The sequence below is a fragment of the Toxotes jaculatrix genome, chromosome 16, assembly GCF_017976425.1.
Source record: "Toxotes jaculatrix isolate fToxJac2 chromosome 16, fToxJac2.pri, whole genome shotgun sequence".
Lineage (NCBI taxonomy): Eukaryota > Metazoa > Chordata > Actinopteri > Toxotidae > Toxotes > Toxotes jaculatrix.
This window is the reverse complement of record NC_054409.1, coordinates 19,871,960-19,892,918: the sequence shown is the minus strand read 5'-3', so window position 1 is coordinate 19,892,918 and position 20,959 is coordinate 19,871,960. Positions and strand designations below refer to the sequence as shown.

General features: G+C 44.1%; 2 protein-coding genes across 6 annotated transcripts; one reads left to right on the top strand and one right to left on the bottom strand.

Annotated features, from left to right (window-relative positions):
• Positions 1-381: 381 nt before the first annotated feature.
• On the top strand, positions 382-17,963 carry sec16a (SEC16 homolog A, endoplasmic reticulum export factor). 5 transcript variants are annotated; one of them, XM_041058448.1, is made up of 32 exons: positions 400-472; positions 2,106-4,405; positions 5,012-5,539; positions 5,651-5,802; positions 6,024-6,112; positions 6,260-6,383; positions 6,556-6,754; positions 7,428-7,611; positions 7,730-7,872; positions 8,027-8,088; positions 8,439-8,577; positions 8,705-8,947; positions 9,041-9,138; positions 9,227-9,308; positions 9,432-9,549; positions 9,646-9,757; positions 9,850-9,955; positions 10,123-10,263; positions 10,378-10,491; positions 10,764-10,965; positions 11,042-11,502; positions 11,621-11,665; positions 13,062-13,217; positions 13,347-13,436; positions 13,562-13,618; positions 13,707-13,827; positions 14,018-14,155; positions 14,308-14,390; positions 14,610-14,681; positions 15,134-15,193; positions 16,176-16,244; positions 16,356-17,963. In XM_041058448.1, the coding sequence occupies exons 2-32, from the start codon at positions 2,180-2,182 to the stop codon at positions 16,428-16,430; spliced, it is 6,489 nt and encodes a 2,162-aa protein (XP_040914382.1). In that variant the 5' UTR covers positions 400-472; positions 2,106-2,179; the 3' UTR covers positions 16,431-17,963. The 5 variants fall into 5 exon arrangements, with proteins under 5 accessions (XP_040914379.1, XP_040914382.1, XP_040914380.1 ...); XM_041058445.1 differs by having other exon boundaries at positions 382-432; positions 2,106-5,539; XM_041058446.1 differs by having other exon boundaries at positions 2,106-5,539; positions 15,134-15,172.
• LOC121195169 lies at positions 17,962-20,847 on the bottom strand. Its single transcript, XM_041058449.1, has 6 exons — positions 20,478-20,847; positions 20,279-20,393; positions 19,854-19,963; positions 19,597-19,696; positions 19,269-19,387; positions 17,962-19,076 (listed from the first exon to the last, which is right to left on the bottom strand). Exons 1-6 carry the CDS (start codon positions 20,566-20,568, stop codon positions 18,973-18,975), a joined length of 639 nt encoding a protein of 212 aa, XP_040914383.1. The 5' UTR covers positions 20,569-20,847; the 3' UTR covers positions 17,962-18,972.
• Positions 20,848-20,959: the final 112 nt, after the last annotated feature.

Here is a 20,959-nt window from a genome sequence, read left to right as displayed (position 1 = left end):
CTTAGTTCCAGTGTTCACCTTGCCATGACTTTCCTGGACATTAATGTACACCTACTTATCACTTTATTAGGAACATCTGTACACCTGCTTATTGGTGCAGTTATCCAATCAACCAACCGTGTGGCAGCAGTGCAATGTACAAAATCATGCAGATACGGATCAGGGGCTTCAGTTAACATTAGTTAGTGTCCAGTTAACTGGACAGTTGAAGACTGGAAAAACATAGCCATAGACATAGGTGAGTGTGAATGCATCGCTTCTTGGATGCATATAAATTGATTAACAGTAACACAGAGAACGGACCCTTTAACAAGTCCCGCCCCGTGACGACGCATCCTTGTTTGGCCCGTGACGCTGCTTGTACACGTAGCCTAGTAGGATGTGTTCATTGAAGATGGTGGCGGTGTGTCAGACTCACTCTCCTGCACATTTGTAAGAATTTATTCATATCTGTACACATTTCCGACATCGGGTAAGAGTAAATATATACCATCGCTAACCGAGTTTTACTCTGACTGCTTTGATCTGTTGTCTGTGGCCGACCTGAAACTGTTATTCCTGTAATTAGCATAGGCTAGTTAGCCAGCGGTGCTAACTAAGCAGCAGTGCTAACGCTAGCTGACCAGGCAGTGAACCTGTTAAATAATGCTCGACGAGTGGTCAGCGACCTGTAACTGCTCGGCGTGTGCCCCAGTCGGCGCTGGATGTGTATGAAAGGGATAAGTCATTAGCTGTCGGACAATCTGTTGAAGTCCAGGCTTCGGGAAAAATCGGGCGACTTTGGGTATCAATGTTTGGTCTGGGTCGGAGGCGCTGAGCAGTGTAGCGTTACCGTTAGCTGTTGAGCCGAGCACTCTGGACCTTTCCTCGTAGGCAGCTTAGTGTCTAAGGTTAACTTAAAGTCGTGCCAGACCAAATAGAGTTACCCTGCGGTTAGATTTCAATAAGTGTCGGATAATGATTAGAAGTCGATGGCGTACACCTCTGTGGGTTAACGTTTTGAGTTTCGTAGCATGCTGGGTATGGGTAAGTTGTCACATCGGAGGCGCTAACGTTAGCTCACGGGCTTTCAGCGGTTCTTGGTGAAATTATAACCCGGGGCGCTTGTAGAGATCTGGGATCACGTTGGGGGATCCCATCTGGTCAAGACTACTTGCCTGCTAGCTCTGTCTGTTATTGATCTCCCTTTCTAACATTTCAAATGCTCAGTGTCAGCGTTAGCTCCCCTGAACGTCCCAATGACAGATCCACAGTGTCTGTCAAGGATAGTTAAAATAAATAATCTCACCAAGGCACAATCTGCTGTCGGACCATCTTTTCTTTTAAAGTCTCACCGATAGCTAACGCTATCTACAAAAACAATAAAGCTGCACACGTTAGCAGCAGGATTTGTCAGTTCAGTTATATCACAGTTCCTGTTTAGAAAAGTTCAATCATAAATTCAGCGTTCCTCTTATCTTTAACAGATTAACTGTTTTCATCCTTACAGAATCCAAGAAACAGCTCTAATTGCTGTGGCACCATGCAGTCTTGTTAATAGATTCTAGAAACCACCACATTCAAATTTACCTCCTGGTTAATCTGTCTGTGGTCCAAAACAGGAGCTTTTTTAATGAGTGGTTAAGGATTTCAGATTTTCCTCACTTCTTTAAAATGACCATGCTGCTAATGAGCTGCATTCAGTTCAGTGATATTAAGTTAAGAATGTATTTTTTGCAAAAAAAAATATAAATATGAAGGATATTTTCTTTTCATACATAACAGGTTTTTTTTACATTTCTCTATAGAATTACAGAAATGTTTACATCCGTTTAAATGATCCTGTTTCTGATTGCTTGAGTAAGCTTAGAAAGTAAAACAATTTAAGTCAGTGTGTCATTTGATCAAAGTTGGCATTCAGTACAACTGGTCAATTGTATTCTGGTCAATATAGTACTCAATGTATTTATCTCTAATAACATCTTAGAGCTCATGTAGAAATTGCCACGTTGTACTGTTCGTTTAAATAGCATCATAGACCATTATACAAATAAAGGTGTGGTGAAGTCCAGCAAAGAGGCATGTGTAGCCCTTTGTTTACTCCCTCCTTCTCTTTCTTTATGCAGCTTCGCCTGACTTCAGTCTCTTCAGTGACATCTACTAGAGTGACCTGGTCCTCGGACCTGTTAGCTCTGCAGTCATGCAGCCTCCTCCGCGGACTGGACCTCCAAGAGCCTCTGGCCCTCCTCCCTCTGGGCCCAATATGTTCCGCAGGACCAGGCCTCACAAGCATACAGCAGCAGCTACTGCCACAATGCCACCTGCTACCCAACCTATGACAGACCCATTTGCTTTTGTTAGAGCTCCTCCCCCTATGGCTGCAGGTGGTCTCCCAACAATACCGAGTAGCAACCCTCCACCCATGCAAGCCCCACCTAACACCATGTACTCTCAGGCTGGCGGAGGGCTGCCTCCACAACCACAGACACTGGAGGATGTGCCAGCTGCTGCTCCTGGTCCCCCACCATCCTCTGTGCCAGGGGTGCCACTGTTCAACCCTCATAGTACATCATCTGTTGGTGTTTTCCCAGTTTCAAGTCCTGCAGGATATGCATCCTCCCATACTGAACAGGGCTATTTTAATTCAAGAGAACAGACACCATCCACGACCACAGAGCCACCACTTATCTCCTCAGCCCCAGCGCCTAGTCAGACATCTTTTAACCAGGAATTTCAAGGACAGCTACCTTCTCAGCCTGGGCCCTTCCAGCCAGTCCCTCCCACAACTTCCTCTTCCCAGTGGACCCCTGATCACGGAAGTCGCCCTCCATCAGTTCAGAACTACTTCCAGCCTACTATTGACCCTCCGCTACAGCCTTTCAATATACCTCCACAGACCCAGATGTACCCCTCTCACACCCCATCGCCCCATCACAATGCCCCCACCCCACCAACACAACCTGGACATCCCCATATCCCGGCTCCTGTTCCTCCCCAGAACCCTGGAAATCCCCTGGGTTCTCAATGGCCTGACCCAAATGCACCCCCGCAGCATAATTCCCACTTCCAAACTCAGAGCTACTTTAGTCAGAGCTCTGCCTCCCAGGACTCTTGGTTCAACCAGCCTCCACAGGACTCAGGCTACCACCAAATGGGAACTGGTCAGGGCCATCCTCAGCCCCAGCCTGATTCTGGTGGCTCTCAACATGCGTCCAGCTCTGGGCCTGGTTCTAGTTCTGCCCCAGCCCCAGTCCCATACTCTCAGGAGTCTGGTACACTCTCAATGTTCTTCAAAGACAATGATGTGGAAAATGAGGAAACACTGGCTGGAGACAGAAATAAGGCAGTGAATGGTATTCCTGGATCTTTTCAGCATCCCAGCCACCTACAAACCCATAGTGGTCATGCAGATGCTCCTTTGGATTATCAAGGAGCTTCTGTTCACGATCATTCACATGTACCGTACATGAACGAGGGCAGTCATCCATCACAGGGAAATACTCAGAAGCCCCCTGACTCCCAGTACGACCATGTGGAGAATTTGGAGTGTGCAAACCAGGAAGTATTACCCAGTGAAACCCATGGCAGTCCTGGTCCTACTGCAGCTCATGGAGTAGACCAGTTTGAAACTGGGCCTAATCTGGAGACTCCAGATTCTGTTCCAAGACCAATGAGATCTGCTAGTGTGTCATCTAACTATAGCAATATGAGCCATGGAAGTGGAGCTGGCACTCGTCGGCACCAGGGAGTAGTAGGTACCTTTATTCAGCAGGAAAGCCCTCGTCTCACTGATGATGCTAACTTGTCTGCTGCCACTGGAGGTTACTTTGAGCAGATTGACACTTCTCCAGCTGGAGACATGGGTGCACGGCAGAGCTCCTTGGAGCAGATGTGGCCTCCCACACCAAGCCCTCCCAAACCAACTGGTATCTTTCAGGCAAGTGCTAACAGCTCTTTTGAACCTGTTCGCTCACATGGGGTTGGAGTGCGTCCTCCTGAAGTTGATATGGCTAAAATTGTAGCAGAAGGGGGTGCAGATTCAACACCTGGCAACCTGGAGCAACCACCAGACAACATGGAAAATATTTATGGTCCAGGACACTCCTTGCCTCCTGTGACTGGAGGTGGTGTGCCTCACCTTACACACCCAGTGGTTCATTCTCACTCTCGACCTTCATCCCGTGCTAATGGGGCAAGTCGGCCCTGTGAGAGCCCTGCCACTACTCTGTGGGCTCAGAATGATCCTACAAGCTTGGGTGCTAACATCCTGCTAGCCCCTGCTGCCCCAACAGTTCTTGCCCCTTTACGAGAGCCCAGTGATGATGTTATTCAACCTCCAGAGGATGGCCCACCGGACCTCCAGCCCCCCCAGAGAGTCCAGCCAGCTTCACAGCAGAACTCAGAGAACCTAGAGAACCCACCAAAGGTGAGTGAGGCAGAGGCGGCTGATTCTCAAGGCAACATGGGATATGCTTCGCTCCTGGTTTCTCATTCGCTTCACCAGCCTGTTTTGATTGCCCCGCCTGTGTCAAATTACAGTGTGATTCCCTCCAGTACCCCTTCTCAAGCAGCCAGTCAAAGTAGCCTTAGGGAAACTACCCCACCTGTGAGATCACTTGCACAGGGACAGGGTGCCAGTACCTCTCAATCACCTTCAGTAGCCTCTAATCTAAATCCACTGTTTGCCCCTGGACCAATGAGCTTCAGTTCTTCAGCCTCTAACCAGGGTCCACTCAATCTGACCCGAGACAACACAGAGGCAGCAACATCAGAAATCACAGCTCCACCACCGTCTCAGCCAATCCGCCCTCCTCTTTCAAGGGGCCAACCAGTGGGTGGAGACAGCCACTCTGCTCTCCAGGTTAATCCACAGGCTTCTCTTGTGACTGCTCCTATCTCTAATCATAATCAGTCATCAAATTATGAACTGCTTGATTTTTCTATGCACCAATCACAAATCCAGAATCAAGCACCTGGCCATCCTTCCTCTCTACACGAGTCTCCACAATCTAGTAATGGATTTTACCTACAGGTCACCAAAGATGCTCAACAGGGGGTAAGAATGGAAGGGAATGCCCCTGTCCAGACCCCGGCCTCTTCATCTACCCCACAGGTACTGCCAGCACCATCCCAAACACCTGCAAACACCCAGCCGCCACTGATGGAACCTCCTAAGACATCAGATCCTCAGGCCGCACTGCAGGGACAAGGTGATGCTCCTCCTGTTCCAGTGAGTGGAGCACAACCTTCCCATAGCCAGTATCCACCTCCAGCACAGGGGCCTGCTGCAGCAAGTGCTCCTCCTTCTGCTGCTGCACAACCCCCAGGGCCTCAAGGACCTGTACCTCCAGGGGTTTCCCAGCCAGCCCCTGCAGAACCACCTCGACCACCCTCTTCCGCAGGTAGCCAGCAAGGCTATGGCCCCCCTCCTCCAGTGCCAGGACAGATGTATGGTGGCTACTATGGTAATTATGGAGAATACCCAGATAGCAGAGCGCCTTATCCTCCTGGTCATTACCCACCTCCACCCGGGGATCCTAGAGCACAGCAATATTATCAAGTATGTACAAAGTCTTTTTTTCTATGCTAGCTTGTGAATGTAATCATCTGCCACTTTTATGTCAAGAAGTGTAAAAAACTGATCAGATTTATCAATTCTTTTTCCTCTCAGGATGGTCCATACAGGGGCCGAGCAGATCCTTGGTATGGCAGATATGATGGACAGACCCCTGCTTATCGTGATCCAAACTACCAGTACAGAGAACCTCAGCCAGAACGACCCAGCTCCAGGTCCAGTCAGTACTCTGACAGGCCATCATCCAGGTCTGTGAAACTGTTTCTCAGTCTTACACCATCATTTACTTGAGGTGTACTGCATATGAAGTCAAAATGGTTTGATTTCAGTTGTCAATTTGTTTATGCAGATTTTAAATTTATTACTTAATTAAGAGAATATTGTTTTTATATATTGTTTGGCAGAGGCAACTTTCTATGTCTAGTTGGTTGTGGTACTTAATCACACTTTTGTTTGCTTTCTCCCATAGACATGGCTATCCTGATGATTACCACAGAGCAAACCGAAGTGCCTACAGTGATTATTATGCAGATTACTCCAAGAACTATGATTACAGAGGTATCGGAATCGGAACACATTTCTCCCTCCTCGTTTTCTGAATTGTTGTAAAATAATTTGTTCACAAAGCACATTAATCACAGGGTGTGTGTATAAACATTTTTTGACATGCATCTCTCTCTTCCTCTCCATAAATTCTGCGGGAAGGATACAACTATGGACAGTATGACCCGCGATACAGAGGATACTATGATCAGTCCTACTGGTCAAATTACGATGACAGCTACAGAGGCAGAGACAACTACTATAATCAACATATGTATCCTGCCAGGTATGCAGAGAAAACCACCTCTCAAAGTGGTACATGTCTGTGAAATTGTTGCTATATCACTAATATACATTTGTCAGTAGGTACTTTTAGTCTTACCATGTGGTTCTGTATGGGCTACATGCAACAGGTAGAGTGCTGTTTGATTTACAAACACTGTACACTCCGCTCATAGGAAAGACGGCTATGATGACCAGTGGCGGTACTATCCCGGCTATGATCCCAGTTTTGATGATGACTACCATCGACGTGGAGAAATGTATGGCGACGAGTTTGACCGACGCAGTGTCCACAGCGAGCAGTCGGCACACAGTGTGCACAGCTCTCACAGCCACCACAGCAGACGAAGCAGCTTCAGCTCACGGTCGCAACAGGTAAATGACTTGTCTTGTGTGCATACTGTAGGTGTTACTGCCTGTTACTCTTATCTGGCTCAGCCACAGTACACAACCTCATACTGGGTGCTGCTTTCATGCCAAAGATGGTGCCGCTCACCTGCCATACATCTGCCTCCACCTTTCTTTGACACCAGCACTCCTGACTCACAGTACATTAATAAATAAAGCCACAGTGAGATCAAATGAAGTCAAAACCTTGACAGCCAATCAGGACATGCTATGTTATTCTGTCTCAGCTCAGCGTAACTATTATCTTGGAGTCATGTCATGCTCCTGAATGTTTGACCTGCCAGCTGTGGATGTCTCTGAAAAAGATTAAATTTCAGTGTTGTGAAGATTATGGTTTTGATAATGTACTACAGGTAATGTGTTTACCAGCTGGAACATCTGTGAATTGTGGTTGAGCTTCAGAATGTCTTGTTCTGAGTTGCTCAAAGGTCTCAGCATCATCCCATTAACTCTCAGCTCTATAGGCTTAAGATAAAGACACTGGCCTGGCAGTGGATTCTGAAACCAATTAGTTTTAAGTATTTTGTTGTTCTTGCTGGTTGTTGTTGGCCTTGAAAATATGTGCAACCTATAGTATGGAGAAATTTCTGTTTTGTCTTCCTGTCTGATAAATATCCCTGTTTGTCTTCCTTTCCTGCAGAGCCAGGTATACAGGAGCCAGCCTGACTTAGTGTCAGCAGTCTATGACACCACATCATCCACTCTGGCTGTGGACTACTCCTATGGACAATACCCAAACCCAGCTGATGCTTCCCAGAACTACAGCCAGTACCTCTATCCCTCTGAATACACTGCAGACAGCACCTGGGTCACCCCCGAGCAGCGTAAGCACACAAAGAGTTTCAAAACAGTTTGCATTTTTAAGCATTAACGACCTCTAAATGTTAACAGGGTCCTTATGAGAGATGAGTCAAATACTCACAGACTGACTCTTTTTCTTAGCTCCTCCTCGTCCTGCAACCCCAGAGAAGTTCACCATGCCTCACCGTTGTGCTCGTTTCGGACCCGGTGGTCATCTGATTCAAGTCCTTCCTAACCTCCCCTCAGCTGGACAGCCTGCTCTTGTTGATATTCACAACATGGAAGTACGTTTTTAAACACATGACATTTTAGCATCTTCAATGTAGTTCCAACACTTTAAGTACAGAAATGTTACTGATTGATGGCTATAAAAAGACATGAGTCACACAATGTTAAGGCTGTATAAAGTCGTATTTCAAACTACATTTGTGTTTGCAGACCATGCTGCAGGACAGTCCAGATCAGGTAGAACTACGAGCCTTCCCTGGACCTCTTGTCAAGTAAGTGTATTCAGCTTTTAAATCCATCTCAAACAGCTCAGAGACACAACTCTTTAAGGGAAGAGGCTGGCAGCATCCTGTATCTTTGTTAATGTCAACAAATCCAATGAAAAAACATAAACCCACAATGCATTAGTTAAAATTCAACTTCTCTATCCTGTCTGTTGCATTCAGCTCCAAAGCAATACTTAGTTAATAAGATCAATTCATTGTTGATTTTGGATATTCATGGGATTTGTTGGCAATAAGAAGAATAAAGTATATCACCAAAATTATCCTTTGACTCTCTCCCAGTATTAGTTTGACTAGTTACTTTTAACCTGTCTCACCTGTTGCATTCTGTCTTTCAGGGAGGAGACTCACAAGGTGGATGTGATAAAGTTCTCCCAGAACAAAGCTCTGGAGTGTTCTCGTGACAACAACCTCTTGGACAGGGACTCTGCTCGTCTGCTCTGGGACTTCATTGTGCTGCTCTGCAGACAGAACGGGGTAAGAGTGTGCAGATGTAACTGGGAATCTGTAAGAGAGGGAATTGAAAGCTGGAATGTGACTTTACATATTTGCATGAAACAACTTTCTCATCATTATACTCTTTTTTAAAAACTTGTTTCTTAAGACGGTGGTAGGCACGGACATCGCTGACCTCCTGCTGAAGGAACATCGCTCTGTTTGGCTACCGGGCAAAAGTCCTAATGAAGCCAACTTGATTGATTTTAACAATGAACCACTGGCACGAGCTGAGGAAGAGCCAGGAGCTGGACCACTCTCCCTCCTGTCTGACACATTCATGACTGTCCCAGAGAATGTGGGCAAGGAAACAGAGCGCTTCAGGGAGCTGCTGCTGTTTGGCCGCAAGAAGGTGAGAAATACCCTCTTAAATTGTATTATTGTCTTTTCAAGTAGCTTTTATCTTGTGAAATCTGAAATGTGCTCTGCTTTGCCTGGGGAACAGGATGCACTTGAAGCAGCCATGAAGGGAGGCCTCTGGGGCCATGCCCTGCTTTTGGCCAGTAAGATGGACAACAGGACACATGCACGTGTCATGACACGGTAAAGTACCAGTGATGTAAAAGGCACCTTCTGTGATGTTTACATATTTATAGATGTAACCTTTAATTTGTTTGTCTCTCTTGTTTAGGTTTGCCAACAGTTTGCCCATCAATGACCCTCTCCAGACGGTGTACCAGCTGATGTCTGGGAGGATGCCTGCATCAGCCACTGTAAGTACTGCTTTGGCCTTTACTTTTCTCCACCACATTATTTTTTCATGATCATTCTGAAGAAGATGCAAAGGGGATATTTTTCAGGTGTGTATTTATTTGTTATTTGTTGTATTCATGTAGTGCTGTGGAGAGGAGAAGTGGGGTGACTGGCGCCCTCACCTGGCCATGGTGCTGTCTAACCTCACACATACCCTGGACCTGGATACCCGCACTATCACCACCATGGGCGACACTCTCGGTAGGACTGACTCACTGCCCTAAACTAAAAAGGGCTCCTGATTCTTCACAGCACAATACCTCACCTTCTGTCTGTATACATTTTGTGTTGCGGCAGCTTCCAAGGGCCTGATTGACGCTGCGCACTTCTGCTACTTGATGGCCCAAGTTGGTCTGGGAGTTTTCACAAAGAAGAGCACCAAGATGGTTCTGATTGGCTCCAACCACAGGTTTGAGATAGACAAATACATGCATAATGCTGAAATGGGGCCTTTTTCAAATATACCATACATATAACCGTGTCTTTGTCTCTTCAATTCAGTTTGTCCTTTTACCAATTTGCGACCAATGAAGCTATTCAGCGGACTGAAGCCTATGAGTATGCTCAATCTCTGGGCTCCCAGCCCTGCTCATTGCCCAATTTCCAGGTACGTTTTTCTGTTCTATTTAATGATTAATGAATGAATTATCAAACTGTGCTGAATCAGCCTGTGGAGACTTCTAAAGAAGTGGTCTTGTTTTCTCAGCACAAGATAACAGTTATATTACTATGGAGGAATAACACTGTTCTCTGCTTCTTATTGTCTCTTATTAGGTGTTCAAGTTGATTTATGCATGCCGCTTGGCTGAAGCTGGTCTGTGTGCTCAGGCCTTCCACTACTGTGAAGTTATCTCTAGGACTGTCCTCATGCAGCCCTCCTACTACTCTCCTGTTTTTATTAGCCAAATCATACAGGTATGCACTCATTTTTTCTCATCTTTCCTTCTGTACATCCTCAATTTAGCCATTACAGATATGAATAAGTTTTTGAATTCTGACAAATGTTAATTTTATTCTGTTTGCGAACAGATATCTGAAAAGCTGAGGTTCTTCGATCCGCAACTGAAGGAGAAACCTGAGCAGGAGTTGTTCAATGAGCCTGAATGGCTGATTCACCTCAGACAGCTGGATGGACAGATCAGGGTGAGGAGGGGGAGTATAGGCATTTCTAATGTGATATTTGAGCTTAATTCTAACCATAACTGAAGACATTGCCCAAGAATCAAGCATGTGGTCCCTTTTTAAATTTAAAAAAAGAATTTCTTATAAAACTTTGTGTAAATTTTTCTTTTGTTTTGTTCATGAATTCAAAATTCCAGTGATGATAAAAAACAGTGAAAATTTTGATTAGAGTTTAATCTTACATTTATGATATTTTAAACTGTCAATTAATTCTTGCCTCTTTTTGTTTTTAGTCAGGGGTAATTACTTACAGTGCAGGCAAAACCACTCCTACACAGTTTGACTGCAGCAGCCCCAGCTCTGACTTGGACCAGCCCAGTCCACCTGAACCTTACAGCATGCCGCTAGAGATGGATGGCCCCACCCCTGACAACCCACTAATGAGCTCATTACTGCCCGGGCCTCCACCACAAGGTGTACAGCTGATGCCTCCAGGTGTGTATTTGTGTGTGTAAATGTGTGTCAGCCAACTCAAAAAGCATCAGACCTCACCTCTTCTACTTTCTTTCAGCTCCCACCTCCATCCTCCAAGACGGCATGGCTCAACCTCAGCCTTTAACCCCCAATGATGTGCCGCAGTTCTACCCAGTACCCCCCACTGGACCACCAGGCCAGATCCCCGTCTCAGGCTATCCTCCCCAGGATCCTGGCTTTGCCCCTCCTCCCTTCCAGCCTCAACCTGAGCAGTCAGACATGTATCCAGGAGCTCATCAGCAGCCGTGCCCCCCACTTTCTCATGTGGGTCAAATGTCACCACACATGCCCCCTCAGGTGCCACATTCACCTGTGCAGATGAATCCCCCGCCAACCCAGATGCCTCAGCACATGCCCCCTTCTCCTGGGCATATGCCACCTGTAGAGCAGCCGCTCCAGGCCCCACCTGAGATGCAGCCTTCTCAGTCAATATCATCATCCCCACTCAGAAGCTCCTTAACACCTCAAATGGATCTCTATGACCACATGGCACTCATGGTCAGTATCCATCTGTCTGAATATCTAAGACAAAGTTTCACTAAGTTTTAACTGCTTTTGTATTGTTTCACAAATCTTATAAACAATGTTTAAAACTCTGTCTTTCCTGGTCCTGCAGGGTCCTGGGAGATCAAGGACTACTTCACAGTCTTCAATGCATATGGTGCGTTTGTGTGCTAAAATACGATTTCAATCAGTTAAATCGGTTGTTTGTATTTTTTGCACCACGGGCATTTGAGCTGCGCCATCTTGGATTTTAGTGGGAGTGTACTTTCCATATTTGGTGAAGAGGTGATTACTCTACGGGTCAGCCGGGGTCAGCCGTTCGAGAACCCGGCCACTTAGCTCGGAGCACCCGAGCTAGCCTAAGGCTAATCAGCTAGACTAACAAGCAGCTGCTACGCGCAGCTACATCCACCACACTACAGTTCCCGAGTTCGACCCGACTAGGCCGACCCCGTGTAACCGCGACACACAGCATATAACAGAGACCTTAATGTTGCTGCTGTGTTTTAAACATGACTCTTTCAGATAGAGAGGTTTTTGGTGGAGCTGCAGAGTTTGGTGGTGTTGTGGGGGGAAATTTATTTATAGCCTATTATTTAACTCATTATTATTTCATATTAATAAAATATATTAAACGTTACAAACATTATTATTATTGTCATTATTATTAATGATGATAAAAATTGTGATAATAATAATATATTAAAATGTTAAATATTTAATATGTACCGGCTTTCACCGCTGCCTCCACCCACTTCCCACTTACAATTACAGCAGCACACAAACAACAGCAGCCGCTTACTGACAGAGCTGCTCTGTCCATGCGGTGTCGGACTTTTTAAACAGAAAAATGAGACGAAATAAAATTGTAGCCTAGTATTCCCGCAATAAACGGACTCTGAGAGCACGGAACACACCGCAACAGCGTTCCTAACATTATCTGTATCAGCAGCGACAGTAATCGGCAATGAAGTCATAAGCTAGCGGCAAAATATGCTAACACATGCTAATTAGCGCAAACATCCAGGTAAAATAGTGAGAAATTTACTTACCGAAAAAACTGCAACACAGACTCCTTCGACGGTCGGTTAGCACAGTCCACACTACAACAAGCCATATTGTCACAAAAACCTATCCGAAATTTGGCAAACAAACACAAACACTGCAGCCCCTGTCAACCACTGGAGGTAGCCGCCTAGCCCAGCCGATGCTTTAGCAAAGACCTAACTGCCAGTGCCTGTCTATGGGGATGTCACTCAACGTAACCCCGCCCTAATTTAATGTAAGAATTTTAAGCCTAAATAACACTAAAACGGTTGTAGTACAAAAAAAAATCCACACTGTTCACGGAGGTGGAAATTATGAATTTTCCTTCACATCTTTCAAGGAAAAGTGTTTAGGAAAGGACATAGGATGTAACTTTTTTGACTCTTTGACTGCAGCCATTATATAAAAGATCCTTTGTACACAGCTGGAGAATAGGGAACACAGGAAGCCTGTCCATGTCAAGGCACCCCCAAAAACAAGCTTCTCTTGTGTTTTCTGGTCCACAGGGTCACGGACGTCGTTCACGCACCACCTCTGAATCTTCCACTCACTCTGGTGGAAGAGAGCGCAGCAACTCAGCAGTCAAGCAGGCCTCTCCACCTCCGCCTTCAATTCCTGAACAGCCTCGCAAAGAAGAGGCCAAGAAAGACTCCCCGAAAAAGGTTCATGTTCACACTTGAGCATTCAGTTTAATCAGTGCTCCCACAATAGTCAATCCAGGGGGAAGAGAGAAGAAGCGAGAGGGCCCAGTTCACTAGTATTAAATGAAAAGTTTCCTTTCTTTTATACAGAGTGGTGGCGGTGGCATTGGTGGCTTGGTGAAGTGGTTCTATAGGAAGGGGAAGAATGAAGCTCACTTGCCAGATGACAAAATCAAATCTGTAAGTTACATCAGTCACATGTTGATGTCCTATTTTAGTATTCGTCTGTATTCAGTTTCATTTTGCAGTTTAATTTTCGTACATGTCACCAGTGCTGACAAGAGTGCATTGTTCTTAATTGTCAGATTGTGTGGGATGAGAAGAAGCAGAGATGGGTCGACTTGAACGAGCCTGAAGAGGAGGTCTGTATTGATTTTCAATTTGTTCTATAAGACATTTTTAAGCAGACACCAACCTGTTCTAACGCGTGGCTTTCTTATAATCTGTTAGAGTAAACCCCCTCCGCCACCTCCCTCTGGCTTTCCCAAGATGGCTCCAATGCCTGGCCCTGGAGGGCCCGCTGCACCCCCGAGCAGCGGTCCTCCTGTCAACATGTTCTCCAGGAAGGCAGGTGAGATTAGGGTTATTCACTGTGGCTTTTGGCTTCACAAACACCGTGCATGACTTTGCATAATTCTTTTTAAAGTTGAATCGCTGTAATCAAGGAGACACCACTTAACATAATTGTCTAACAGTCACTGTTCACACCTGCTGTTTGCTCTTTTTCTTGCCACTCAGATGTTTTTTTCTGTTTCTCTCAGGCACTAAGAGCAGATATGTGGATGTTCTGAATCCCAGCAGAACTGCTAAACCGGGTGGATTAGCCCCTGCTCCAGCGGATCTCTTTGCGCCTCTGGCACCAATGCCCATGCCCACTAACCTATTTGTGCCTAGCTCAGGTGCGTGTCCTGTATAAAAGGAATACATAAAATTCTTGCACTTTTCAAAGTGAACTGTCTAAGTTTATATGTGTAGCAGTACGGTCACAAGCAAGGCATCCCTGAAAGCTGTAGATGAAGTAATGAAATATTTCTCTCTATCGCTGATATAGCTCCTGACGATCAACAGCCTCTGGAGGGCAGTGAAGGAGGACATCAGGAGCAGAATTCACCAAACACCAGCGCTGCTCCACAGGTAACTTTGTGATATACTGGGAAAAAAAAGTGTTTCACATTTCACATCATGCTGAAAATGCTTTGTAGATTTAAGTATGCTCTCAGCACTTCAAACAATGTAATCACTCAAGGTCATGGGACATTCGGACATTAGGGGTAACTTAGCCAGTCAAAAAGAATGACAAAGCTGAAGCTCTACTCATCCACATTCTCTTCTTTTGCACTTTGATCTGTTCAGATGTTCAACCCAACCTTGTTACCACCTGCCCCAGAGGGTCATCCTGTGCCTGATGGCTCACAGTCCGGGGAGGTAAGAGAAATCGTTCCTGGCAAATGCTGCTGTAGCTACCATTGTACCATCATGCTACCACTGAAACATGATGCTCGACACCTAACAGCCAGTGCGTGCAGTTTGCTAATATCGATGAATGTAAATTAATGTAAAAAGGGTATGAGAGAACAGGAGAATGCATGCATGTCAACTTAAAGTCTTTCCTCATAATCATGCTAAATGCGCAGCCTTGACAAAATATAAAATTTCTGTTCCATTTGCTGTTAAAATCTAATTTAATCTAATTCTGTCCATCTCTGTCCATCTCTGAACCATAATTTTCTAACGCTAATTTATTTATTTTCATTCTGAACTGGTTGATAGTGAAAATAGATGTAATCCAATTCATGGGAGATTATTAATATGGGTTTGTGGTTTCTGTTTTTATTTTTTTTTTTGTCTACCTTTTATTTCCCTCCTGCTGTCTTTAGCTCTCACGTTCTAGCTCAATGAGTTCTTTATCACGCGAAGTGAGTCAGCATTTAAACCAGGTACCTCTAGCTGGGCCTCAAGTGGTCCACTCTCACCCCCCCTCCCCTCCCCTCCCCTCCCCTCCCCTCCCTTCTCGCCTGCTCACCCACCTGGCTCACTACATCACTAGTAGCACGCTTCACCATTTGCACCTGAAGCTTCGCCGCTCATCCAACCCAGGATGGCTGCCTGCTCACCCTCAAGGTAGTCTCCAGCAAGACCAACTTACCTCTCTGTTATGAACAACCAGAACCAAATCAACAAATTTAATATAATCAGAGCAGCGGTGACGACAGTAAAGTTCCTTTATTTTTAGCCACACTAGCAGCATAACAAGTTATGGATAACAATTCCTCTAGCAGTTTTTTAGTTAAGTATCTCAACAACTATTAGACAGATTACCATCAAGTGTAGTAAGACAGTTCATGTTTAGTACTTTGGTTTGTAACTCTGTCCTTTCAGCGCTAATTAGCAAATGCTAAAATGTTAAACCAAGATTGTGAGCCTGGTAAACATTATATCTTCTAAACATCAGCATGTTAGCATTCTCACTGCGAGCATGTTAGCATACCGACGTTACATTTAGTACAAGTACAGTCTTACAGAGCTGCTAGTGTGGCTATAAACTCTTTAAGTCTTGTTTAAACTATTGAGGCATCCACTTAACCTGAGAGTTGTTTAGAAACTTTGAGTCATAGATCAGAGAGCGAAGCCTGCTGGAGACTGCTGCAGGACGACTCGCTTACTGGTTGTCCTGGGAGCACATCGCTTCATTAACCCGTCATAAAGTTTGCATGGATACTAAAATGAGTGAAACTGTGATTTGTAACGCTGCCTCACTGTGGATCCAAGTCCTCTTTGGCATTACGTTTCCACTCTTCCTTCGCCTCTGTTTTATAATGTTGTCAAAACATTGTGTGGCATTGGGAGTTCATCCTCCTGCCTGTAGAAGTAGTGGGAGAGGACTGCACATGCTGTAGTAACTCTATTTGTGCCTTGCAGAGTCATCCTGCCCAGGGAACTGCACCCACAGGAGGCGTCACCTTTTATAACCCTGCGCAGTTTGCACAAGTAAGGATAAAAAAAAAAAGAAAAATCAATATGAAGCAGTATCCTGTGGCATTGTAAAAGCACCTCTCATTTTCTTTGGTTTCACTTTGTAATCTCCTTTCCTTTTCCCAGACAAGTGCACCAGCAGGAGGTGGACTCCGCTCTGGCCGATTGGGAGGTCAGCGCCAGTACCCCGTGCTGAAGTAAACATCATCTTGCTGAGAGATTGCATAAACAGACTTGTTGGATAGAGTGATATCCTACATCCTTGGAAGTAAATGAAGCACATGGACATACTGCTCTCTGTCTTAAGGACCCTTCTTTTTGCCTGCTTCTAAGAAGAGCATAATCACAGTCTCCATCATATGTTGGTCCATTGTCCTGTCATCTTAACCACTCTGCCATCTTTCATCTTCTTCTTTAGTTCAGTAATTGTCACTGGTGTATTTTTAACAGGCACGGCGTCTCCTTGAAGGGCTTATTCCTGCATCCAAACAAAAACAGACATTTGTATAATGGGTTTTAACACAAGTAAAAGCGTGTCCATGGATGCATTCAAACACAAACTGTATGTCCATGTAGGTAAAATTTAGTGTACAATAGATATGTTGCTCCTCTAAGCTGTCCAGCTTCCCCTCAGATGCAACACAACAGAATGAATCATCCCAGGTCCTGTTTTAGGTTCCCCTTTGTATCTAAAGTCCAAATGTCCTTGTTTGATTGATTGTATGTGTGATGGATAGAAAGAAAGTGGCACCTTTTTAATTTCATGTTGTTATATTGGACTCGTATGTGCATTCGCAGCTCTTCAGTGTCCTTCTGTCAACGGGAGATAGCAATTTGTGTGAGAATGGGTTGTGTCAATAGTGCATTGTCTGCTGTGTTGTTTGCTTTTCCTCAGTCGCCCTCCAGTAAAGAAAGGATGTCGGATGGCACAGGGAAGAGACTCAAACTGGCTTCACAACCTGAGAGCTGAAGGAAGTCTGCAGTGTTAGGATGCTGCTCGTTTCAGATATTTATTTAAATGTTCTCCTGCCCATCAGCAACTCTTCACTTTAAAGATGTGTCAGGGGTCTTTCGTCCAAGTTAGGCTTCAGTTTCTCCTCCCGAGAAATTTTACGATACCAACAAAATGAGGGGTGGTCTTAGAACAGCAGGAATCAGGATTAAAACTGCATTTTAAATGTCGCTAAAAATAAATCTATCCAAATATTTGTATATTAGATTGATTGTATTTATGACCTGTAGGCATAAAGGCGTGTGTGAGAGTGTGTGTGTGTGGAGAGCAACTAATTTTTTTCTGAATAGCTTTGACAAAATGCATTTATGATTGACCAGAGATGACATGGATTCATATTCTGATCATTTGTATTGGCCGCTTCTGCAGACAAATAAATCTTTATCTAAATTGTGAAATGAGAGCTAATTGCACTCTTAAGACTTTGTCATTTATATTTCTTTTTTTTAAGTGCATTTGTCATCCCAGATGTTTCTGATTCAGTGATTTTGTAGACATCAGGTTATGATTTTAAAAGGGTAATTATTTTATCCAGTGCTTTAGAGTTCCTAATGTAAAATCCTTTCCATAAAACCATAAATAGAAAGGTAGGAATAAAATGGTAGTAAAGGTATTTTTTGCACTCTGTAGTACTATGAAAGAAATGTCTACAAGTTTCAAAACATTATTTTGTTTTAAAATAAAATCACCAACATTACATGAAGTATTAGAAATTTGTTCAATTTATTTTGGCAGATATCTGTACCTAAGTCTAAATGTCAGTTGGGAGGCAAAATAAGCCAATGAAGATGCCCTTTTTTTTCTCAATGTGATGCCAAATAGTTTCTATGTGACTGATAACTGACTGATATTACTAACATTATCAAACCTGACAGAGATCTAATAAGAAATTAAACTGATGTTGTGTGTAGCATTTGGCTGACCAGTGAGGTGATGGAAGGGTTTTTACAGTAACATTTTCATCTCATGTTTACCTCATTTACATTCAAATTTAATGTAAAAGCACCAGTGCGACCAGTTGAAGAAGACAGACCCAACATTTCCATCCACAGAGCCATGTTTCTAGCATGGGTAAAAATCTGGATCTTTATATATATAATCAGCTGTATTTTCTGTTAGCAAAGACATTTCACCAGTGTACGGTTACATCAATATGAATACAGTTTGATTACAAAATCCAAACAAATACATAAATGTCATCTCCAGCATGACTGTTGGCAACACTTAGGTAAGCACTAATTTTACAGCCTTACAGGCAAATCCTCTCATACATCCAACATAGTTTCATCAAGCAACAATGATTCTGATGTCTTGTAGTGGAAGTTCGGTTCCCAGATGGAGAACTACTGATAAATATTTTTCATTAAACACTTGCACTTGTGTTCAGTCGTCTTATCTGAGAAAGACGATAACATATTAGCAAAGTGAGCACCCGTATTAGAAAGTGGAAACATCAACTTCATTTCAGCTGGAAAGAAGCTTAACAGAATCTTGACTGGACCAACTGTAAATAACTGATATTTACAGCTGGTCCAGTCAAATCTCCTTAATGATCGGTATAAAACAGACATAGCTGGTTATGTAATACGTAGCTTATATTACCACGTTCTCCTGGAATGATGTGTCTGTTCTTCCCAGCATTATATTATCTGAGCTTATCCAAGTCATTCATTAATAATTAGTGTTATTCTCTGTGTAAAAGTTCATGGTCCTTTTCAGCAGAGTTCAATTTTAAGTGTTCAGTGCTGCTTGTGCTTTCTGAACAGCAACCTCCAGCATGGTGTGGTCACTGAGCAGCTGCTGGAGAGCAGCTGGGTCCATCTCCAGTAGCATACCTATACAGACAGATAGATTGATCAAAAAACTAACAAAATGTAACTGGTGTTATTCTTAGGTTTTATAGTATAAGTATAAACTAGGCTTTATCCACACTTTTCAAGGCCTATACAGTAAGAAAAAACAAACTTCCAAGACGTCTAGGCAGATCAATTGTATTTGCAGAGAATACCAACAGAGTATCAGCTCACCTGTAATATCATTTGCATGACGAGGATCCATCTCCTCTACCAGCGAGAAAAGCTTCTCTCCCAGTTTCTCTGTGTCGTCAGCATCCGATGTGTCACTGACGTCTGTTTCCTCATTCTGCCTGAAGGGAAACAGCAGAAAAATCATTACAAACAGGAAGTTTAACAGTAATTTGTTCATTAATGGTGGCTCTTATTTAATCATTTATTTTGTCGATTTGAATTCATAAAAAATAATGGCTCCATGGGTGGGCTGGAGATGTAAGAAAATGGATATGTATGTGTCATTATGCCTTTGTATGCAAATATGAGTAATGAATAAATCACATACTCTTTTAGTGTCTTCAGAGCGTGGTTCACCTGCTCCTCCAGCAGTTTTGGATCTGAAAGCAGGTTTAAAACTGCCTCTTTGTGCTGTTCCAGAAGCATTCCTGTGGTAGAGCAAGGAGTCATATTTTAATACATTACATTTGAATATAAATTATAACAAGACCAAGAGTGTACAGCCATGCTAGCAGCTTTGTGAGGCTGTACTTAGGAACAGCTGTGCCTGGCGTGTTTGTGTGTTGAGCCCAAGGAATTTCTTACCTGTGATTTTCTGTGAGTGGCCGGTGTTGTAGACATCCACCAGCTCAAACAGCTGCTCCCCAAGAGAGTCAGAGGACACAGATGCATCGTCCTCATCCTTACATGTCTCCCTGTTACAAAGAGGTGAGAATACACCACATTAAAGGTTGTTGACATGACTGACTCTCAAATAAATTCAATGGTGTACCATTCTTAAGAATCTGAAATACACTTGTATTGATTGTTTCTCATTCCCAAAATAATATTATTACACAGCTTCAGGATCAAAGATCCCTGAAGTGGGTGTCCAGTTCATGGAGACATTTTTGTTTACAGTATAATGGTATAATGGTCTGCATCTAAAAACTAACTCACTCCTCTGCTGGGAATGCATTTGGCTCAGAAATGAGGACTACCGAGGATCCACCTCCTGCCCATTCCCGTACCTGGGTTCCTGTGGCAGCTGCAGGGCTCTGAGGGCTTTCTCCACAGCTGCAGTCAGCATGGCCTCGTCCTGCAGCATCTGTCTCAGGACAGGACCTGGCAACTCCAGCAACATACCTGGAACACGCACGCAGGCTTGGAAACTGTGGTTTTATGTTGTATGTGCCGTACATATTCTCCTTATTCATAACGTCAGCTTACCTGTGAGTTTCCCAGCTGCCTCTTTGTGTTTTGGGTAAATCCGAGTGTAAAGCTGCTCACCAATCGACTCCAGATCCTCTTCTTCATCCATCACATTAAGACGCTGCTTTCAACCTGTCATGCAGTTTTGACATGAGCTGTTTGCCAGGTGATTCTCACCTTTAACAACTCTGGTGTTCACATCTTCCAATCACTTCAGTCAACTGATTTTCACTTCAGTTATCGTCCTATTTACGCCGTGCTTATCCTGGACATACCCTCATGTTTTGACATAAAATATTTCTCCCTCGTTTGGGGTTAAAATAGCTGATATTTGGTATCTGACGATTTTTTTCACGACAATCTGTAAACACCAGGCGCACAGAAACGACGTCAGGCTTTCCCGGAGAGCAGTGAGGACGTGTCCCTCCGCTGAGCTTGAGGATAACTAGTACCCAATGGAATGGCACTCAAAATTTGGTGTAGCATCGTAATACTTAGGA

What these genes read in the sequence shown, in the direction of transcription:
- sec16a (XM_041058445.1), top strand. Translation starts at nt 2,180, where the DNA reads ATGCAGCCTCCTCCGCGGACTGGACCTCCAAGAGCCTCTGGCCCTCCT. An exon ending in TGAGTCAGCATTTAAACCAG is followed by an intron (nt 15,194 to 16,175) that starts GTACCTCTAGCT and finishes TGTGCCTTGCAG; the next exon opens with AGTCATCCTGCCCAGGGAAC. An exon ending in ACCCTGCGCAGTTTGCACAA is followed by an intron (nt 16,245 to 16,355) that starts GTAAGGATAAAA and finishes TCCTTTTCCCAG; the next exon opens with ACAAGTGCACCAGCAGGAGG.
- LOC121195169 (XM_041058449.1), bottom strand. Translation starts at nt 20,568, where the DNA reads ATGGATGAAGAAGAGGATCTGGAGTCGATTGGTGAGCAGCTTTACACT. An exon ending in CAGCTGCCACAGGAACCCAG is followed by an intron (nt 19,964 to 20,278) that starts GTACGGGAATGG and finishes TCTTTGTAACAG; the next exon opens with GGAGACATGTAAGGATGAGG. An exon ending in GCTCTGAAGACACTAAAAGA is followed by an intron (nt 19,388 to 19,596) that starts GTATGTGATTTA and finishes GTTTCCCTTCAG; the next exon opens with GCAGAATGAGGAAACAGACG.